Source organism: Oncorhynchus nerka, linkage group LG4, assembly GCF_034236695.1.
Source record: "Oncorhynchus nerka isolate Pitt River linkage group LG4, Oner_Uvic_2.0, whole genome shotgun sequence".
Lineage (NCBI taxonomy): Eukaryota > Metazoa > Chordata > Actinopteri > Salmoniformes > Salmonidae > Oncorhynchus > Oncorhynchus nerka.
In genome coordinates this window covers 18238754-18258688 of record NC_088399.1, presented here as the reverse complement: position 1 = coordinate 18258688, position 19935 = coordinate 18238754, and the positions used below count along the sequence as shown (strand labels likewise).

Sequence of the window (19935 nt, the reverse complement as noted above, 5' to 3'; positions counted from 1 at the left end):
GATTTAAGGCTGGTAGATTACTTATATTTTGAAAATGTATTATGCGAACCGGAAGTGTCCGTTTCTGTTTTCACGTGTTGGTTGCAGGGAAAGATGACGGACAGCGTTGCATCGAAAAAGCCCAAATTGTCCTCTTCTCAGGTATTTTAAACTTGGACGTCATACGTTGTCTTCTAATGTGTAAAAGAGGCAATTCGTGTCAGACACATCTTGAGATTTTAGGGATTTTTTACGATAAACGACCGTAATTTTACATCGGTTCGCCAGCTAGCATAATGCTAACTAACATGGTGTGTATATGTTCATGTTTTACAGGGCGAGGACAGAGTAGATTGGAAGAAATGGAAAGCGGAACGTAAGCATCCTTCATCCAACTTTATTATTGTGAAAAACTTGCCAAACTAATCGCGATGGTTGATTATCGGGGCATGCGCACTTTTACAGACGTGTTATCTGACCCCAGTTGGGATTGAGTTCAGTCTTGTACTACATCAGAAATCACAACCGTGTATATAAGCAGACTCTCAAGACATGAAATGAAAATGATTGCCATGTGCCTATGTAGATGCTAAGTGTACACTGCTTAGTATCTTAGCCTAACGGTAACCGAAAGGTCGCTGGTTCAAATCCCCGAGCTGGCAAGGTGGAAAACATCTGCCGTTGGGGTGCCGATGACGTGAATGTCGATTAAGGCAGCTCCCGCACCTCTCGGATTCAGAGGTTGGGTTAAATGCCGAATACACATTTCAGTTGAATGTGTTCAGTTGTGCAACTGACTAGGTAACCACCTTGACTTCCTTTCCTACTACTTGTTGATTTGTGAATCCAGCTCATGTTTTTTCTTGAATAATAGGAAAAGAGATCAAGAAGCAAATCAAAGAATCCAAGCTGATTCAACAACTTGACAAGCAGAAGCAAGAGGAGGAGGAGAAGACTGAGGCAGCACTGCAGCAGAATCAGAGGGAAAACCGATCAGGTAATATTGATGAGGTTTTCACCCCACTGGTTATTCCACTATGATCCCTCTATCTTTAAAAAATGCATAAGAATAAAATAATGTATGATTTTGACTCCCGTATCTGCAACCATAGGACGGTCGTACACAGTGAGCGTGGCCTTGCCTGGTTCTGTCCTGGACAATGCCCAGTCTACAGAACTCCGCACATACCTGGCTGGACAGATAGCCAGAGCCTGTGTCGTGTTCTGTGTCGACGAGATCATCGTATTTGACGAACAAGATGAGGATGTCAAGTAAGACCTCTGTTTCTGTGCATCTTATTTTAGGCTCATGTCTTTAGTAATTTGATGCTGTTTTAGATGTTAGGTCTTGACAGTGGCAGTATAATTATACTGATCCACAATGTTTTATTTCACAGGACTGTTGAGGGAGAATTCAATGGTGTCGGCAAGAAGGGTCAAGCCTGCATTCAACTGGCTAGAATCCTCCAGTTCTTGGAATGCCCACAGTAAGTACTACATTGACTTATAACAGACTAAGTCAAACGCAGCTGCTGTCTTTGACTATGGTTTGAATCCTCTTCCCTTTATATTATTTTCCAAGGTACCTGCGCAAATCATTCTTCCCAATGCATAAAGATTTACAGTATGCCGGTGAGTGAGTAGCTGAAAACTCCACCTCCATTCTTGATTTTCCCAACCATATATGAACGTATGTCATGGTGTAAACATTATAATGAATGTTCTAGTACAGCCATAGTTACCCTAACCGTGTGTTGGTGCCTTCCCACTAAGGCTTGCTCAACCCTCTGGACAGCCCTCACCACATGAGGAAGGATGATGAGTGTGAGTACCGGGAGGGGGTGGTCCTTGATCGGCCTAGCAAACCAGGAAAAGGCTCCTTGGTCAACTGTGGAATGTGGAAGGTGAGTAGATGTCTCGATATGATGATAAAGTTCGGTAATATGCCATAAGAAGAACCATAGGTCAACAGACCGAGAAAGCTGTGTGCTGATATTGAACCCCAACAGCAGCAGGATGTAGTAGTGACTGATGTATATTTCTGCTACTTTTAGGAGGTGCAGATAGATAAGCAGCTACAGTCTGGTCTCAGAGTCACTGTCCACATGAACAAGATCCAGAATAAAGGTAGGTCCACATCTGTCCATCCAACTCAGCTTATCTTTGATTCCATGAATAGGCGCTTCTGAGAAGTACGTTTCAGCTATTCACATACAAATATGATGCTTCACTCATAGTTGCTCAGTATTTTGTGTGTGTGTGTTTACACAGATGGTAGACTACACAAAGGGGTGGTGGTGGCGCCTCACAAGCCGCGAACAGAGGGAGGTCTGTACTGGGGCTACAGTGTTCGCCTGGCCTCAAGTCTAAGTAGGTGTATTATTTACATATCTTCCACAACTGGAGCCATTCTTTTCAATTTCGTGAGGTTGAGATTTTCATTCAATTTGACTAATCTCACTTTACCAAGTGTTGATTTGGATTGCAGGTAATGTGTTCACCGAGTGTCCACATAAAGAGGGCTATGATCTGACCATTGGAACATCTGAGAAAGGCAGTGATGTTGACAAAACTTCTCTTTCTCCATTCAAGTAAGTTCAGAGTATGAGGGCAAGAAGGTCTGGTGGAAGACCTGTTTACATGTGTTACATAACTTTGTTGTATATGACTGAATCTCTCGTGGACAGATCTACGTCAACAACTGGTACCGTAGAGTCTGTGGGGAATGCGTGGGATAATGAGCAGCAGTAGTTCTGGTTTTGGGGTTTTTCATCACTGGTTATTTTGACATATCACAATGTCGCAGGCGTTAGCATCTTTAGAATTTCAGAAGAGTAGGGGACATAGACTTGTACGTAACTAGCAAAGATAGAGGGTGGAGTTCCTTGTTCTAGCATCTCTTAATCCCTTAACATGTAAGGACCCCGAATTTAATCGAGCAGCTGACCAATAATGCAAGACTTTAATTCTGGGTTCGCTGAGATTATATGGCCTGAAACTTTATTCTGTTTTCACTCTCCAGGCACATGTTGGTTGTGTTTGGTGGGCTGCAGGGCTTGGAGGCCAGTGTGGACGCTGATCAGAACCTGGAGGTGGCGGACCCCGGTGTCCTATTTGACCTGTACCTCAACACCTGCCCCAACCAGGGCAGCAGAACCATCCGCACAGAGGTGAGTGTGTAGCAGGGGAGACAGAGTATAGCGAACTATCGTTCACATGTCTGCTGTAGGTCAGAGTTATTCCCTGACCAGGAAAGACTGACAATGGAACATGGTTTCCCTACATCAGGGATCTCAAACCCATTCCACAGAGGCCTGAGTGTCTGCGGGTTTTTGTTTAAATTAAGCCTTAGACAATCAGGTGAGCCGAGTTCCTTACTAATTAGTGACCTTAATTCATCAATCAAGTACAAGGGTGCAGCGAAACCCCCAGACACTCAACCCTCCGTTTAATAAGTTTGACAGGTGCCCTACTTGGTGAAGGAAAATCTCGGGGCCCTTAATCTGTCATATTGGCTGGGAGTTCAATCTGACCAGTCTATATTCTGTTGCTCTGATCATGTCTTCCACAGGAGGCCATCCTGATCTCCATGTCCAGCCTGAGGCAGAAAATCACAGTCGCATTTCCAGACAAGTCGAACGGTTCATAACAGGAAGTGGCTACTGACAAACCATCACTAAGAGGAAGACTAAAGGATCTAAAAATAATTCACTTTTTTGGGGAACTGGGTGAAGCTAACTGACCCAGGAGTCAATTTAATATATAAATACTTCTGGGTTCGAATGAATGGACGTTGCTGGGATTATTCTGTGCTGTTTTTATTTTATTTATTCAAGGGTAAGAGATCACAGCACAAGTGAAGAAGAACCTAGTGTCTTGGCCATGAGACCTCATTCTTGGTGTTTCCTTATTTACATCCTCTCTCTTTGGTAGCATTTTGCTAGTTAAAGCTAACGCTAGCTTTGCTCTGTTTCTACTATCCCCTCTGTATAGGATTCCAGGTGAATTAAGTCATTTATATGCATCAGTTTGTCATTTGTTCTCAAGACGCATTACAGAACATACATGAAGAATAAGTTGCTGAACACAATGCTAACAATAAATAATGCAATACATTCTGTTCAGTGATGCTAATGAATACCGCAATACATTAATTTGAATTATTCAAACTCAAACCGCTGCATGCCTCAGGATGTCAGAGGTAAAGGGTCAAGCATGATGACGAGGCAACGTTCGTCCATGTCAGACAGGATAAAACTACTTGGTATCTAATACAGCACATTTGTGTGAATGCCTTATAGAAGCTCACACACCCCTACATTCAACAGGCATGGTGTGAATCCATTGGCTTGGCACGAGCCAACCTACAGCGCTATAAATGTAAGCTTGTGTTCTGATGTTGGTATATTAACACTGAGCCATTAAAGGTTAGATTGGATACGGTAATGCTACAAACAACATGTCACTGTTAACTTTAGCCATAAAGGTCTCAAATGAATTCCTTTAAAGCGTTGAAACAAGTGTACTCCCACTGTTTCACTAAGGGATGGAGAAATGTAACCACTCATTCATAGAGCTATGGATGCAAGGACTGAACACTATATAAAAATGAGTTTTTGCTTTGAGGTTATACAGTATTTGTTTACAAACATTGGAGTAAAACAAGTTTATATATTCAGTTCTGATGGGGTAAGAAAGTTGAACAATGCTCATGAGGCATTTAAGTTATATTCCTCAAGTTCAAAAATTGATGTAGCTACTGCAGATTTCCCCTTTAAAACATCTTGAATAATACAATCTTCCCTCAATTCGTAACGTTGACATTATCTTGTTATGTGAGTGCTTTTGAGGACATTTTACAAAAGCATTATAAACATGTAAAAATACATATTTAAATATCAATTAATTTGTTTATTTACAATAAATATTTTTGCAGTTGCCCTCTTCAAACTTCCTTGCCAAACACAGGAAATACCGTATTTACAAAATCCCATAAAATTTTGATTCTGCACTGTAAAAAAAAGAAGCCCATTCAGAATGTATATTAATGTTTACAAACTAAGCTCAGGTTCATCAGAGCTACAGAAATGGCTGCCATTCGGAGAAGGGGACACAGAAATGTGTAGTTCTATAAGAATAATAAAGTATATTCAACTTATTGGCGATTGACATAATAGGGCCGACCTGAACCATACACGTGCTGGCTCTGATATTTTATTATCACACTTCCAGCAACTACTGTATGGTAGATGCCCAACCAGGCCAATACAGCTAGGCTCAGCTCAGTTTGGTCCAGTAGTGTAAAAAGGGTATTTGTGCACTGTCCAGGACCCTGGTCCAGATGTGTGCGTCACCTCTCTCATACCTTGGGCTAACTTTGTTGAAGGAACTAGTCATCTCACCATGTTGGGTGAGTGAAGGTGATGTTATACTGCTTGGCCCAGCGTGCAAACACCTGTTTCTCTGTGATGAAGCGATGGTGGGGGCCCTTCCGACCCCTCTCATTTTGCAGGTAGGTCACACACTCATCTGTGCCTCTGGGTTTATAGTAGTGGTAAGGCATCTTCTTGGGCTGGGGCTTTTTTCTGGAAAAAGAGGCATTACAAATGATTGCGTTGACAACCAGCATACGTTGGGTAGCAATAACCCTACGGCTCCTTCATAGACAAATTCTCCCCCTGCTGTTTTAAAGTGCGACATTCCGATCCAAAGATCTTCGTCCGGCTTCTTTCAGAGACAACCATAATAAACAATGTTCTGTTGTTTATATGAAAGCAATCCTGTCAGTTGGAGACAATGGTTCCATAATAATCAGTATAGATTAACTTATTGCTTACTACTAATTTATGATTACACACACAATGTAATAGCCTGGTAGATTTAAGTGCTTGATAGATCACTATCATTGATTCATCCTCTTCTTATGTGTAACAGTGTTCATTAGTTCATACTCACCCACAGTGACTGGGCGGAACCATCCCGTACACTTTAATATTGTCACACTTCTCTATCGCAATCACCATTGTGAACCAGCCGGTGCTCAACCAGGACTGAGACTTTGCTCTGTGGAAGGAAACCGTAGAATAAAACGCTAACAAAAATAGCATTTAGAGGTTGATAGAAATGTCTATCATTAGATGCCAGGAAAATCCCCACATTGTGCTCATCATTATCGATCGATATTAGTGCCAAAATAGATTGGTAATTATATATTGAATTTGTACAGATTTCTGCATTATCCCCATTGTTCTTTCACCATAACAGCTTTCCTTCATTCTACCCACCTGTCTCGCCCTGTCTCCTTCTGAAACAGTGTATCAAACTTGTGCATCTTGCTGGGCGTGATGGTAAAGCTGGACAGGTTACTGTAGGTCATGCTGACTCTCTGGATCAGACGGTACAGTGTTCCTTTAGCCTCTCTACCAATCTTGGTGGGTGGTCCCCAGAATATGACTGCAGAATTTGCCTGGTGGTCCGTGAGGTTGAGAAACTCAGCTGGCCGTCGAACCACCCTGAACACACTGGAGTGGGCCACCACCCTGAGGGTGGTCCGGCTCCCCACGTCACGTTCGTACCCCGACAGGGGGGCGTCATTCATGCGGATCACACACTGGGCGCGGTCGATGTCCGGTCCGGCCCCGCTGCCCAGCACGTGGCTGGAGCTGGTCACCAGGGCACAGTGGTGGCAGTGCAGGGTCAGACTCTGGAGAGGGAATGCAGAAACAACTGAGAAAATATATACAGTATATAACATACAGTGAGCTCAAAGTATTGGGACAGTGACATGTTTTTTTGGCTTTGTACTCAAGCCCATTGAAACGATACAATGACAATGCGGTTAAAATGCAGACGGTCAGCTTTCATTTTGAAAAACGTTTAGAAATTACAGCACTTTTTGTACATAATCCACCCCTTTTTAGGACACCCAAAGTATTGGGACAAATTCATTTATATGCGTATTAAAGTAGTCAAAAGTTAAGTATTTGGTCCCATATTCATAACACGCAATGACTACATCAAGCTTGTGATTCTACACATTTGTTGGATTTGTTTTCTGCTTGTGTTTCAGATTATTTTGTGCCCAAAATAAATGATTGGTAAATAATATATTGTGCCATTTGAGTCACTTATTGTCAATAAGAATATATGTTTCTAAACCCTTCTACAATAATGTGGATTCTAACATTACGGATAATCGTGAATGAATTGTGAATAATGAGTAAGAAAGACGGACAAACATCATACCCCCAAGCAGGGTTGGGTAGATTACTTTCTAAATGTAATCCGTTAGTTACAAGTTACCTGTCCAAAATTGGAATTGGTAACGTAACTTTTGGATTTCCCAAACTCAGTAACGTAATCTGGTTACATTCTGTTACTTTTAGCTTACTTTCCCCTTAAGAGGCATTAGAAGAAAACAAAAATGTATGTTACCAATTTAACAACATCTATTGCAGGATAAATCAATGTTTAAGTTTACATAGCTGGTCATATATGGATGTAAAATTTTACTTTATGGGTGGGTTATGTAGGCTTCTTCTAACCCATCGCTTTCTACTACATATAATAATACGATTAAATTATATCTTTACATTAAAAAAACAAAGTCTATCAGAATTCCAGTCATTCCAATAAATGTTATACCTTCAAGAATAGGACTTGGAAGTATAGATTAGCCAAATTAATTTTACCTGAGCATGACCCCAAAACTAAGGACTTATTAGCCAGCCCTACTCTGTTGTTTATGATTTTGTTGTCATGGAGGACTGACTGGTCTCATTGATTCCAGTTGAAAAATAAATGCTGCGCTAATGGAATTGCATGCTTTGCCAAGAGTGTGCAAAGCTGTCATCAAGGCAAAGGGTGGTTACATAGAGGAATCTCAAATATATTATGATTTGTTTAACACTTTTTTGGTTACAACATGATTCCTCCATTTCATAGTTTATTCTACAATGTAGAAAATAGTAAAAAATACATGAAAACCCTTGAATGAGTAGAATCCAAACTTTTGACTGGTATTATACAGTATATATAATTTATAAGTCCAAAAATAGATGAAGCAACTACAGATTGCCCCTTTAAGTCTATCAATGGGGGGGGGGGGGGGGTGCAAATAGTCCAGGGAACCATTTGATTAGCTGTTCAGGAGTCTTATGGCTGGGGGTAGAAGCTGTTAAGAAGCCTTTTGAACTTAGACTTGGCGCTCCGGTACCACTTGCCATGTGGTAGCAGAGAGGGAGAAAACAGTCTATGACTAGAATGACTGGAGTCTATGGCAATTGTTTGGGTCTTCATCTGACACCGACTGGTATATAGGTCCTGGATGGCAGGAAGCTTGACCCCAGTGATGTACCGGGCCATACGCACTACACTGTCGTGCCCTCTTCACGACTGTCTTTGGTGTGTTTGGACCATGATAGTTTGTTGGTGATGTGGACACCAAGGAACTTGAAGCTCTCAACCTGCTCCACTACAGCCCCGTTGATGAGAATGGGGGCGTGCTCGGTCCTCCTTTTCATGTAGTCCACAATAATCTCCTTTGTCTTGATCACGTTGAGGGAGAGATTGTTGTCCTGGCACCACACTGCCAGGTCTCTGACCTCCCTATAGGCTGTCTCATCGTTGTCAGTGATCAGGCCTACCACTGTTGTGTCGTCGGCAAACTTAATGATATTGTTGGAGTCGTGCTTGGCCATGCAGTCATGAGTGAACAAGGAGTACAGGACAGGACTGCCAACCCTTACCAACAAGGAGTACAGGACAGGACTGAGCACGCACCACTGAGGGGCCCCTATGTTGAAGGATTAGCGTGGCAGATGTGTCGTTGCCAACCCTTACCAACTAGGAGTGGCCTGTCAGGAAGTCCAGGATCCAATTGTAGAGGGACGTGTTAAGTCCCATTTGGAAGACACATTTGTGACCAAGGTTTAACTTCCTGACTGATGTCTTGATGTTGCTTCACTATATCCACATAATTGTCCGTCCTCATGATGCCATCTATTTTGTCAAGTGAACCTGTCCCTCCTGCAGCAAAGCACCCCCACAACATGATGCTGCCACCCTCGTGCTTCACGGTTAAGATGGTGTTCTTCGGCTTGCATGCCTCCCCCTTTTTCCTCCAAACATAACGATGGTTATTGTGGCCAAACAGTTCTATTTTTGTTTCATCAGACCAGAGGATATTTCTCCAAAAAGTACGATCTTTGTCCCCATGTGCAGTGGCAAACCGTAGTCTGTTTTTTTTAATGGCGGTTTGGGGCAGTGGCTTCTTCCTTGCTGAGCAGCCTTTCAGGTTATGCCGATATAGGACTCGTTTTACTGTGGATATAGATACTTTTGTACCCGTTTCCTCCAGCAGCTTCACAAGGTCCTTTGCTGTTGTTCTGGGATTGATTTGCACTTTTCACACCAAAGTATGTTCATCTCTAGGAGACAGAACGTGTCTCCTTCCTGAGCGGTATGACGGCTGCATGGTCCCATTGTGTTTACACTTGCATACTATTGTTTGTACAGATGAACGTGGTACCTTCAGGCGTTTGGAAATTGCTCCCAAGGATGAACCAGACTTGTGGAGGTCTACAATTTTGTTTCTGAGGTCTTAGCTGATTTCTTTTGATTTTCCCATGTCAAGCAAAGAGGCACTGAGTTTGAAGGTAGGCCTTGAAATACATCCACAGGTACACCACCGACATATTTCTTTGGCCACTATACATATTTTGCCAATTGTCCTGGTTTACCACACGGAGCCCTGCTGATCCATCCGCTGATGTAACTGAACGAGGGGGGCATAACAGACTTCCCTCCGTCGCGTCATCCCTCTAAGGCCTTTCTGTTAGCCTGCTAGCCCCGTGCCGCTAGCTGCCTGAAGCCACACACTGGACTTGTATGATCACCCGGCTACGCATGCCTTTCCCTAACGTCACCATGCCGTGTCGATTGCTGTTCTGGTTTGTAACTATTGTTTTATTTCACTGTAGAGCCTCTAGCACTGCTCAACACGCCTCGGCAAACAATTTAGTTCCACCCACCACACACGCAGTGACATCACCTGGTTTAAATGCTATTTCTAGTGACAATATCTCTTTCATTATCACTATATGCACAGGTTTACCCCCACTGTATTCACATCCTACTATACCTTTGTCTGTACATTATGCCTTGAATATATTCTACCGTGCCCAGAAATCTGCTCCTTTTACTCTCTGTTCTGAACATACTAGGCGTCCAGTTCTGTTAGCCTTTAGCCGTACCCTTATCCTACTCCTCCTCTGGTGATGTAGAGGTTAATCCAGGCCCTGCAGTGTCTACCTCCACTCCCATCCCCCAGGCTCTCATTTGTTGACTTCTGCAACCGTAAAAGCCTTGGTTTCATGCATGTTAACATCAGAAGCCTCCACCCTAAGTTTGTTTTATTCACTGCCCTAGCACACTCCACCAATCCGGATGTCCTAGCCGTGTCTGAATCCTGACTTAGGAAGGCCACCAAAAACCTTGACATTTCCATTCCTAACTATAACATTTTCCGACAAGATAGAACTGCCAAAGGGGGCGGTGTTGCAATTTACTGCAAAGATAACCTGCAGAGTTCTGTCTTACTATCCAGGTCTGTACCCAAACAATTTGAGCTTCTACTTCTAAAAATGTACCTTTCCAGAAACAAGTCTCTCACCGTTGCCGCTTGCTATAGACCACCCTCTGCCCCCAGCTGTGCCCTCGACACCATATGTGAATTGATTGCCCCCCATCTATCTTCTGAGCTCGTGCTGCTAGGTGACCTAAACTGGGACATGCTTAACGCCCCGGCCATCCTACAATCTAAGCTTGATGCCCTCAATCTCACACAATTTATCAATGAACCTACCAGATATAACCCCAAATCCGTAAACACGGGCACACTCATAGAGATCATCCTAACTAACTCACCCTCCAAATACACCTCTGCTGTTTTCAACCAAGATCTCAGCGATCACTGCCTCATTGCCTGCATCCGTAATGGGTCTGGAGGCAAACGACCACCCCTCATCACTGTCAAACACTCCTTAAAACACTTCTGCGAGTAGGCCTTTCTAATCGACCTGGCCGGGGTATCCTGGAACGACTTTGACCTCATCCCGACAGTAGAGGATGTCGGGTTATTCTTTAAAAGTTCCTTCCTCACCATCTTAAATAGGCATGCCTCATTCAAAATATGTAGAACCAGGGATATAGCCCTTGATTCACTCCAGACCTGTCTGCCCTTGACCAGCACAAAAACATCCTGTGGCATTCTGCATTAGCATCGAATAGCCCCCGTGATATGCAACTTTTCAGGGAAGTTAGGAACCAATATACACAGGCAGTTAGGAAAGCTAAAGCTAGCTTTTTTAAACAGAAATGTGCATCCTGCAGTACAAACTCAAAAAAGTTCTGGGACACTAAAGTCCATGGAGAATAAGAGCACCTCATCCCAGCTACCCACTGCTCTGAGCCTAGGAAACACTGTTACAACCGACAAATCCACAATAATTGAGAATTTCAATAAGCATTTCTCTACGGCTGGCCACGCTTTCCACCTGGCTACCCCTACCCCGGTCAACTGCCCGGCACCCTCCACAGCAACCCGCCCAAGCCCCCACCATTTCTCCTTCACCCATATCCAGATAGCAATCCCTATTACTCTTTCGTATCGTCTGAGATTCCAAAAGATTGGAAAGCTGCCGCGGTCATCCCCCTCAACAAGGGGGAGACACTCTAGACCCAAACTGCTACAGACCTATATCTATCCTACCCTGCATCTCTAATGTTTTCGAAAGACGTAGTTATCAAACGGATTACTGACCATTTTGAATCACATCGTACCTTCTCCGCTATGCAATCTGGTTTCCGAGCTGGTCATGGGTGCACCTCAGCCACGCTCAAGGTCCTAAACGATATCATAACCGCCATCGATAAGAGACATTACTGTGCAGCTGTATTCATCGACCTGGCCAAGGCTTTCGACTCTGTCAATCACCACATTCTTATTGGCAGACTCAACAGCCTTGGTTTCTCAAATGATTGCCTCGCCTGGTTCACCAACTACTTCTCTGATAGAGCTTAGTGTGTCAAATCGGAGGGCCTGTTGTCCGGACCTCTGGCAGTCTCTATGGGGGTGCCACAGGGTTAAATTCACGGGCCGACTCTCTTCTCTGTATACATCAATGATGTCGCTCTTGCTGCTGGTGATTCTCTAATCCACCTCTACGCAGACGACACCATTCTGTATACTTCTGGCCCTTCTTTGGACACTGTCTCTAGGTTATGTGGGACGCTAGCGTCCCATCTGGCCAACATCCAGTGAGGTTGCAGAGCGCCAAATTTAATTACAGAAATGTTCATTATAAAAATTCAGAAAACAAAACATATTTTCCATAGGTTTAAAGATTAACTTCTTGTTAAACCAACCACAGTGTCATATTTATAAAATGCTTTTCGGCGAAAGCATACCTAGCCCAGAACATACCTAGCCCAGAACATAGCCCAGTTGACAAATTATTACAACCAGTAACCAGCCAAGCAGAAGCGTTACAAAACTCAGAAATAGAGATAAAATTAATCCCTTACCTTTGATGATCTTCATATGGTGGCACTCAGAAGACATTAATTTACTCAACAAATGTTCCTTTTGTTCGATGAAGTCTCTTTATATCCAAAAACCTCTATTTTGTTAGCACGTTTTCTTCAGTAATCCACAGGCTCAAACTCAGTCAAAACAATCAGACAAAAAATCCAAATTGTATCTGTAAAGTTCATAGAAACATGTCAAACGATGTTTATATTCAATCCTCAGGTAGTTTTTTTTAGCCTAAATGATCTATAATATTTCAACCGGACAATAACGTTGTCAATATAAAAGGTAAACAAGAAATGCACATGAGCCTGAAAAAAACTCTGCGTCAAGTTAGGGTCCACTCCTTCAGACTGGTCTTACTCCCTCATTTATAAGAATACAAGCCTGAAACGATTTCTAAAGACTGTTGACATCTAGTGGAAGGCATAGGAACTGCAAATCGAGTCCTAAGTCAATGGATTGAATAGAAAACTACAAAAAAATGGCATTGAATAGAAAACTACAAAACCAACAAAAAAAAACGACTTCCTGAATGGATTTTTTTCAGGTTTTCACAGGCTAAATCAGTTCTGTTATACTCACAGACACTATTTTAACTTTACAGTTTTGGAAACTTTAGTGTTTTCTATCAAAATCTATCAGTTATATGCATATCATATCTTCTGGGCCCGAATAGCAGGCCGTTTAATTTGGGCATGCTTTTCATCCAAAATTCTGAATGCTGCCCCCTACCCTAGAGAGGTTAACTAACCTCCAGACGAGCTTCAATGCCATACAACTCTCCTTCCGTGGCCTCCAACTGCTCTTAAACGCAAATAAAAATGAATGCATGCTATTCAACCGATCATTGCCCGCACCTGCCCGCCCATCCAGCATCACTACTCTGGACGGCTCTGACTTAGAATACGTGGATAACTACAAATACCTAGGTGTCTGGCTAGACTGTAAACTCTCCTTCCAGACTCACATTAAGCATCTCCAATCAAAAATTAAATCTAGAATCGGCTTCCTATTTCGCAACAAAGTCTCCTTCACTCATGCTGCCAAACATACCCTCGTAAAACTGACCATCCTACCGATCCTTGACTTCGGCGATGTCATCTATAAAATAGCCACCAACACTCTACTCAGCAAACTGGTTGTAGTCTATCACAGTGCCATCCGTTTTGTCACCAAAGCCCCATATACTACCCACCACTGCGACCTGTACACTCTCGTTGGCTGGCCCTCGCTTCATACTCGTACCAAACCCACTGGCTACAGGTTTTCTACAAGTCTCTGCTAGGTAAAGCCCCGTCCTATCTCAGCTCCCTGGTCACCATTGCAGCACCCACTCATAGCACACGCTCCAGCAGGTATATCTCACTGGTCACCCCCAAAGCCAATTCCTCCTTTGGTCGCCTTTCCTTCCAGTTCTCTGCTGCCACTGACTGGAAAGAACTGCAAAAATCACTGAAGCTGGAGATTCCCATCTCCCTCACTAGCTTTAAGAACCAGCTGTCAGGGCAGCTCACAGATCACTGCACCTGTTCATAGCCCATCTGTATACAGCCCATCTATCTACCTCATTCCCATACTGTGTTTATTTATTTTGCTCCTTTTGCACCACAGTATCTCTACTTGCACATCCATCTTTTGCACATCTACCATTCCAGTGTTTAATTGCCATATTGTAATTACTTCGCCACCATGGCCTATTTATTGCCTTAACTCCCTTATTTGACCTTATTTGCAATCACTGTATATAGACTTTGTTTTCCTTTTTTCTACTGTATTATTGACTGTATGTTTTGTTCATTCCATGTCTAACTCTGTGTTGTTCTATGTGTCGAACTGCTATGCTTTATCTTGGCCAGGTCGCAGTTGTAAATGAGAACTTGTTCTCAACTAGCTTACCTGGTTAAATAAAAGTGAAATTAAAAAATAAAATAAAAATGAGTCAATTTAGAAGCTTCTTAAGCCATGACATTTTCTGGAATTTTCCAAGCTGTTTAACGGCACAGTCAACTTTGTGTATGTAAACTTCTGATCCACTGGAATTGTGATACAGTAAATTATAAGTGAAATAATCTGTCTGTAAACATTTGTTGTAAAAATTACTTGTGTCATTCACAAAGTAGACATCCTAACCGACTTGCCAAAACTATAGTTAACAAGAAATTTGTGGAGTGGTTGAAAAACAAGTTTTAATGACTCCAACCTAAGTGTATGTAAACTTCCAACTTCAACTGTAGGTGCACCACAGAAGTCCCCTCAAAGCCTGCCATTGACTATGTACAGACCCAGCTTGCGAGAGAGCTGCAGGAGTGGTGACCCGCTTTTGTTGGTTGCTTTGTCATAGTTGTGTCTATGGGGGCATATTGGGGAGGGGATGCTGTCACCTCTAGGTAGGTGTTCGTCTCCCTGTGTTCTCTTTCTCTCTAAAATTTCTGTGGAAATTAAATAGCAGTTCAAAACTAAAGCTCACCAGTCATACAGAAAACAGCTATATGAATACAGCTGTATGAACTGTGCAACAGTTTTTTACTCAATTTGGACTTGAGTTGTTCCTAAAATGCATTTGTGTCTGTTTTTGGGCTATGCATTATTGTTTCTCCAGTATTTATGCTGCAGTAGTTTATGTGTCGGGGGGCTAGGGTCAGTTTGTTATATCTGGAGTACTTCTCCTGTCCTATTCGGTGTCCTGTGTGAATTTAAGTGTGCTCTCTCTAATTATCTCTTTCTTTCTCTCTCTCGGAGGACCTGAGCCCTAGGACCATGCCTCAGGACTACCTGACATGATGACTCCTTGCTGTCCCCAGTCCATCTGGCTGTGCTGCTGCTCCAGTTTCAACTGTTCTGCCTTATTATTATTGGACCATGCTGGTCATTTATGAACATTTGAACATCTTGGCCATCTTCTGTTATAATCTCCACTCGGCACAGCCAGAAGAGGACTGGCCATCCCACATAGCCTGGTTCCTCTCTAGGTTTCTTCCTAGGTTTTGGCCTTTCTAGGGAGTTTTTCCTAGCCACCGTGCTTCTACACCTGCATTGCTTGCTGTTTGGGGTTTTAGGCTGGGTTTCTGTACAGCACTTTGAGATATCAGCTGATGTACGAAGGGCTATATAAATAAATTTGATTTGATTTCTATGGATCATGTGGTAGAGACTATAATCCACCCACTACATTTAGCCAGTGCTAAGCATTTTTGGCACTACTTTAACTTAACCCCGCAAGTGTGAGAACAGGGTTCATATTAACCCATTACTTTAATGTTGTTTTTATACAAGATGTAGCCTTCTTGACGTCTCCTGGATTAAATAGAGGTTCCATAGATTTTCTCTGTAATTCAAACCCTGAGTGTAAATTACCTTGTTTCCATAGACAGCCACATAGCCCTCCTTCCCTGCCCATTTCTTGAGGTCAGTGACCTTGATGGGGTGATGAGGCGAGGACGCCCGGAAGGGACTGTAGAAGGGACTGATGTCGTTGCCGCTGTTGGAGCTAAAGAGGATGAGGAGGGTCATCAGGAGGAAGATGGCTCCGAAGATCACCATCTTCTGGCTCTGAGGCCCTTGCTGCCAAATATAGGGGGAACCATTGATATAATATACATGTGTTTGTGGTGTGTTGTATGTCAATATTAGTCTCCTGTGACAGACTGTTACATAAATGTATTTAGTAGCTGACTAGCATGTACACTGTATTTGGTTCTGGGTGCCGAGGTCAATGTTAGTGCTTTGTTGTCTATCTGGTTTATAGTAATGAAAAGCAACCTCTAAAAGGCAGTTCAAATAACAGTTGCCATTCTGAGAGGAACTCATTTGTGTCAAGTTCAGGTTTATTTACCATCTTTGCACATAATGTGACCAAATGCTTTTACAAAACATACAGGTAGGCCTATTATGCACAGTGCATCAGTAATAATATTTTATAGCTAATTTGACAAGAACAAAAAAAAACATTTTAGGTGAGAGTATATCAATGCTCAGAATGATTTTACCTTTTCAACAAGCCTCATCCCCATGCTTCCAAGTCAGGCTGAGCTACATTGCATGTTCTGTGCTTTTCTGGTCACCACCCCTGTCAAGAGGCAGATGTTCCATAGTGAATACACGCTAAATTCGTTCAGGCTGCTATCTTGTATACTTATAGTCAATAGGTAGTTTAACAAAACGTCACAATAAGTTGTTTTCCGTTCGATTTGCCTTCTCCGCTAAAACCATTGACAACTGCTTGCTGTTGTTAAATAAATGTTAACTATTTGGCTGTAATATCATCACCCCTTGAAGAGCATTGTCAGACCTACACATTTCCAATTATTCCATGCAAAACAAATGCGCACATTTAGCTATACCAGAGTTATACAGCAAGTTACTGCATACTTTTCATGATTAGTAAACATCAATTGATCATGTAATTTCAGATACGTGAAGGTAGCTTCACGATATCTCTCAATATTGGCTAACATTATTTTGATATTTGAGTGATATAAAATAAAAGTGAACTATACCTGACAAGTATGCATGGTTTAGGTTCATTTCAAATATTTTTTGGTCTGCCTGTCAAGCAGCAGAAGGGAGCATTTGCCATGGGACGGTTAGCTGACGTTTACTTTGCAAGCTACCGCAGGTAGAAACTTTGTACAGTTGGCTAAACGTGTAGCTAGTGTGGTAGGTAGACCTAATGTACTTTTCCCCCCAACTATTGTAGGCCTACAAAGCGAAAATCGCTAACATATTCCCCTTTTCAACCGTTTTTAATAGTGTTAGATTGTGATTGCTGCTGACAGACATGATATACCAATATAGTCTATATTTATTGATGGACCATGCCAAAATGGTTAGCTAAACACAGATCAGGTCAATATGTCTGGCTAGCTAGCTAGTTAGTTAGTTAACAAGCGAACTTTTGGGGTTAAACTAGATGAGTATATCCAAATATTGTTTGATTTGCTTGCCATCTATACTGATAACTTTACCAGGAGGATGATGATTTACAGATATCAAGTTCTTTCTCAAAACCTAATCTCTGACCGAGGAAAATACAGATTCAGGTTGGATATTCGCCTGAAGTCTTCTTTACGTCCACCAACAGCAGTTAGGGACCGTCAACATAGTGACAAATAATATTTTTCAAATTTCAATGGATCTTTAACCATTATTCCTAAAAGTTTCAAAACTGGTTCTAGCTAACCTGATGGCATAGATTGCACACACTTTTTTTTGTCAATTTACATCTCGCACTATTTTAAATTATTTATTTACATTTTTTAATTTCAATAGCTCCTTGACCATGTGCCCTACTGACCTCGAACAAGGTTCAGAATGTCTACACATCCCACACCCTTTAGTTTGTCCATTTTCATCTCACTCAATTTTACATAAATGTTAAATGTTTCTAATTTCAATAGATCCTTGGTAATGTGACCTACTGGACTCAAACAAGGTTCATAATGTCCAGGGAATACCCTTGTATATTACACACCCTTTAGTTTGTCCATTTTCATCGCACACGATTTTACATACATTTGTCAAACTTTATCATTTCAGTAGCTCCTTGGTAATGTGACCTACTGACCTCAAACTACTTTCAGAATGTCCATGGACTGGCGGGAGACGGGCGCCGCGAGTCATCCAGTGCGGTAATGCGGCCGATCCCGGATAAGCTGGCGGGTGCCTCGGGGAGAGTTCTCTTTTCTTTGTGAAGGGCAGGGTGCCCTGAAATGGGTTTGCCAAAGAGAGAGGGGCCCAAGCCCTGGAAAGCGTTGCGGTTTCGGCGGCATCTGGTGAGCTCTCCCTGGCCCTTGAAAATCCGTGGGAGAGGGTGTAAATCTCACGCCGGGGCATACCCATATCAGCAGCGGGTCTCCAAGGTGAACAGCCTCTGGCATGTTATAACAATGTAGGTAAGGGAAGTTGGCAAAAAAATATCTGTAACTTCAGGATAAGGATTGGCTCTAAAATTAATGTAAAAACGTGTGAGATGAAAATAGACAAACTAAAGGTTGTGCAATGTGTATTTGATGAGGGGAAGGAGTCTGCTGGCTGACTGAGTGTACATTGTGCACCTTGTTTGACGTCAGTAGGTGACATGACCAAGGAGCTATTGACATTTGAATGTAAAAAAAAACGTTTTTACTTTGTTTACGCTCCCTAACTAATTCAACTAGGAATAAAAAATGCTGGTCAAATAAGACCTGTGCAATGTTGCTCGCAATTTTTCCAACCTCATGACAATAGCTTTCAAGTGGTTTGAAAGCGCGAATATCCGTTGAATATCCAACCTGAAACTTATTTTTACCTCGGTTAATCACTGATGAAGAAAGCTAAATTATGTTGTTTTCTTTGCTAGGATGCCAAACATTTATTTAAAGGGGACCTATGCAGAAATCGCTCCGCCACTTCCTGGTTGCAAACATTCAATAGTTTGCCTATTTTCATTCTAAGTGACAAAACAAGCATTTGTAGAGAATCAATGTATGAAGCTGGTGTACAAAACCGAAAGTAAAAGACAAAAAAATGAAATTTAAGAACGGGAAGCATAGTAGGTGTCAATAGTTCGAGCGGAGATGGGAGTGTCCTTGCCCCCCAGAAGCCAAATCAAACGTACAATAGCCTATTGTGACGTTTAATTTAAAACGACCTATAAGAATCCTATGATATGGTAGCAATGAAAATTAATCACAATTGTCTCAGAATAATGTCTTGTGGTTATCGGCATATTGCATACTAAAATGCAGTCTCAAGAATTTGACAACCACAATCTTTTTTATTTTCTTTCGTTTTTTGTTATTCCAACTGATATCCAACATCTGGGCCCTATCCGTTTGACAGTGGTTCATGAAAACCAACACCTCCGGTTTAAATAAAAAATGAATATCTATTGCACATATTTAATTTGAGCGCACTGGCACAACTGTAATTATAAGCCTATCAAAACTTAAATATACAAATTCAATAGAATAAGCTATTGGGGGACATGACAATATTCTGGCCCAGACCTATAAACCCGTTGTCTCACTGCTAACGTTGGCTATCGGACATGACTCGTGTTGACACCATAAATAGCTTTATTCTAAGCCATAATAGAGGGAAATGGCTGTCATTCAACAATTTCTGTAGAATAATGATTAAATGAAATGAATACGATGTTTGCTTACCAATTCGTTTTTTATCCATGAGATCTGTGCATCATTGACGTTTGATCAGTCGGCGCGTCCCCCATCTCCCTAAACCATCGTAGGAGGGGACTTGCTTTCGTCATCAAAATTTCAGCGCCGCAGTGAAAATTATTATTAGGAACTTAATAAATCATTTAGAGAAGACACAAAGGCTAGTATTTGAAAATGGACATAGTTAATTTCAGTGTTGTTAAAACC

At 42.1% G+C, this 19935-nt stretch overlaps 2 protein-coding genes across 4 annotated transcripts; one reads left to right on the top strand and one right to left on the bottom strand.

The window, feature by feature from the left end:
• The first annotated feature begins 34 nt into the window (after window positions 1-34).
• Window positions 35-4094, top strand: spout1 (SPOUT domain containing methyltransferase 1). The gene is made up of 12 exons (XM_029648513.2): window positions 35-141; window positions 316-355; window positions 854-976; window positions 1092-1251; window positions 1377-1466; window positions 1562-1611; window positions 1753-1883; window positions 2034-2106; window positions 2251-2349; window positions 2468-2570; window positions 3002-3149; window positions 3551-4094. The coding sequence occupies exons 1-12, from the start codon at window positions 94-96 to the stop codon at window positions 3626-3628; spliced, it is 1143 nt and encodes a 380-aa protein (XP_029504373.1). The 5' UTR covers window positions 35-93; the 3' UTR covers window positions 3629-4094.
• st6galnac6 (ST6 (alpha-N-acetyl-neuraminyl-2,3-beta-galactosyl-1,3)-N-acetylgalactosaminide alpha-2,6-sialyltransferase 6) lies at window positions 3930-19878 on the bottom strand. 3 transcript variants are annotated; one of them, XM_029648529.2, is made up of 6 exons: window positions 19717-19878; window positions 16558-16637; window positions 15926-16132; window positions 6264-6682; window positions 5935-6042; window positions 3930-5564 (listed from the first exon to the last, which is right to left on the bottom strand). In XM_029648529.2, exons 2-6 carry the CDS (start codon window positions 16579-16581, stop codon window positions 5378-5380), a joined length of 945 nt encoding a protein of 314 aa, XP_029504389.1. In that variant the 5' UTR covers window positions 16582-16637; window positions 19717-19878; the 3' UTR covers window positions 3930-5377. The 3 variants fall into 3 exon arrangements, with proteins under 3 accessions (XP_029504389.1, XP_029504397.1, XP_029504405.1); XM_029648537.2 differs by lacking the exon at window positions 19717-19878 and adding an exon at window positions 17536-17652; XM_029648545.2 differs by lacking the exon at window positions 19717-19878 and adding an exon at window positions 17068-17516.
• Window positions 19879-19935: the final 57 nt, after the last annotated feature.

Bases quoted from the DNA above. Each gene is read 5' to 3' on its own strand.
- st6galnac6 (XM_029648529.2), bottom strand. From the start codon at position 16,581: ATGGGGATGAGGCTTGTTGAAAAG. The intron at 16,133-16,557 runs GTAAAATCATTC...TATATTTGGCAG, and splicing joins GGATGAGGCTTGTTGAAAAG to CAAGGGCCTCAGAGCCAGAA. The intron at 5,565-5,934 runs GTGAGTATGAAC...CTCTTTTTCCAG, and splicing joins GTTCCGCCCAGTCACTGTGG to AAAAAAGCCCCAGCCCAAGA.
- spout1 (XM_029648513.2), top strand. From the start codon at position 94: ATGACGGACAGCGTTGCATCGAAAAAGCCCAAATTGTCCTCTTCTCAG. The intron at 142-315 runs GTATTTTAAACT...CATGTTTTACAG, and splicing joins CCAAATTGTCCTCTTCTCAG to GGCGAGGACAGAGTAGATTG. The intron at 1,884-2,033 runs GTGAGTAGATGT...TGCTACTTTTAG, and splicing joins TCAACTGTGGAATGTGGAAG to GAGGTGCAGATAGATAAGCA.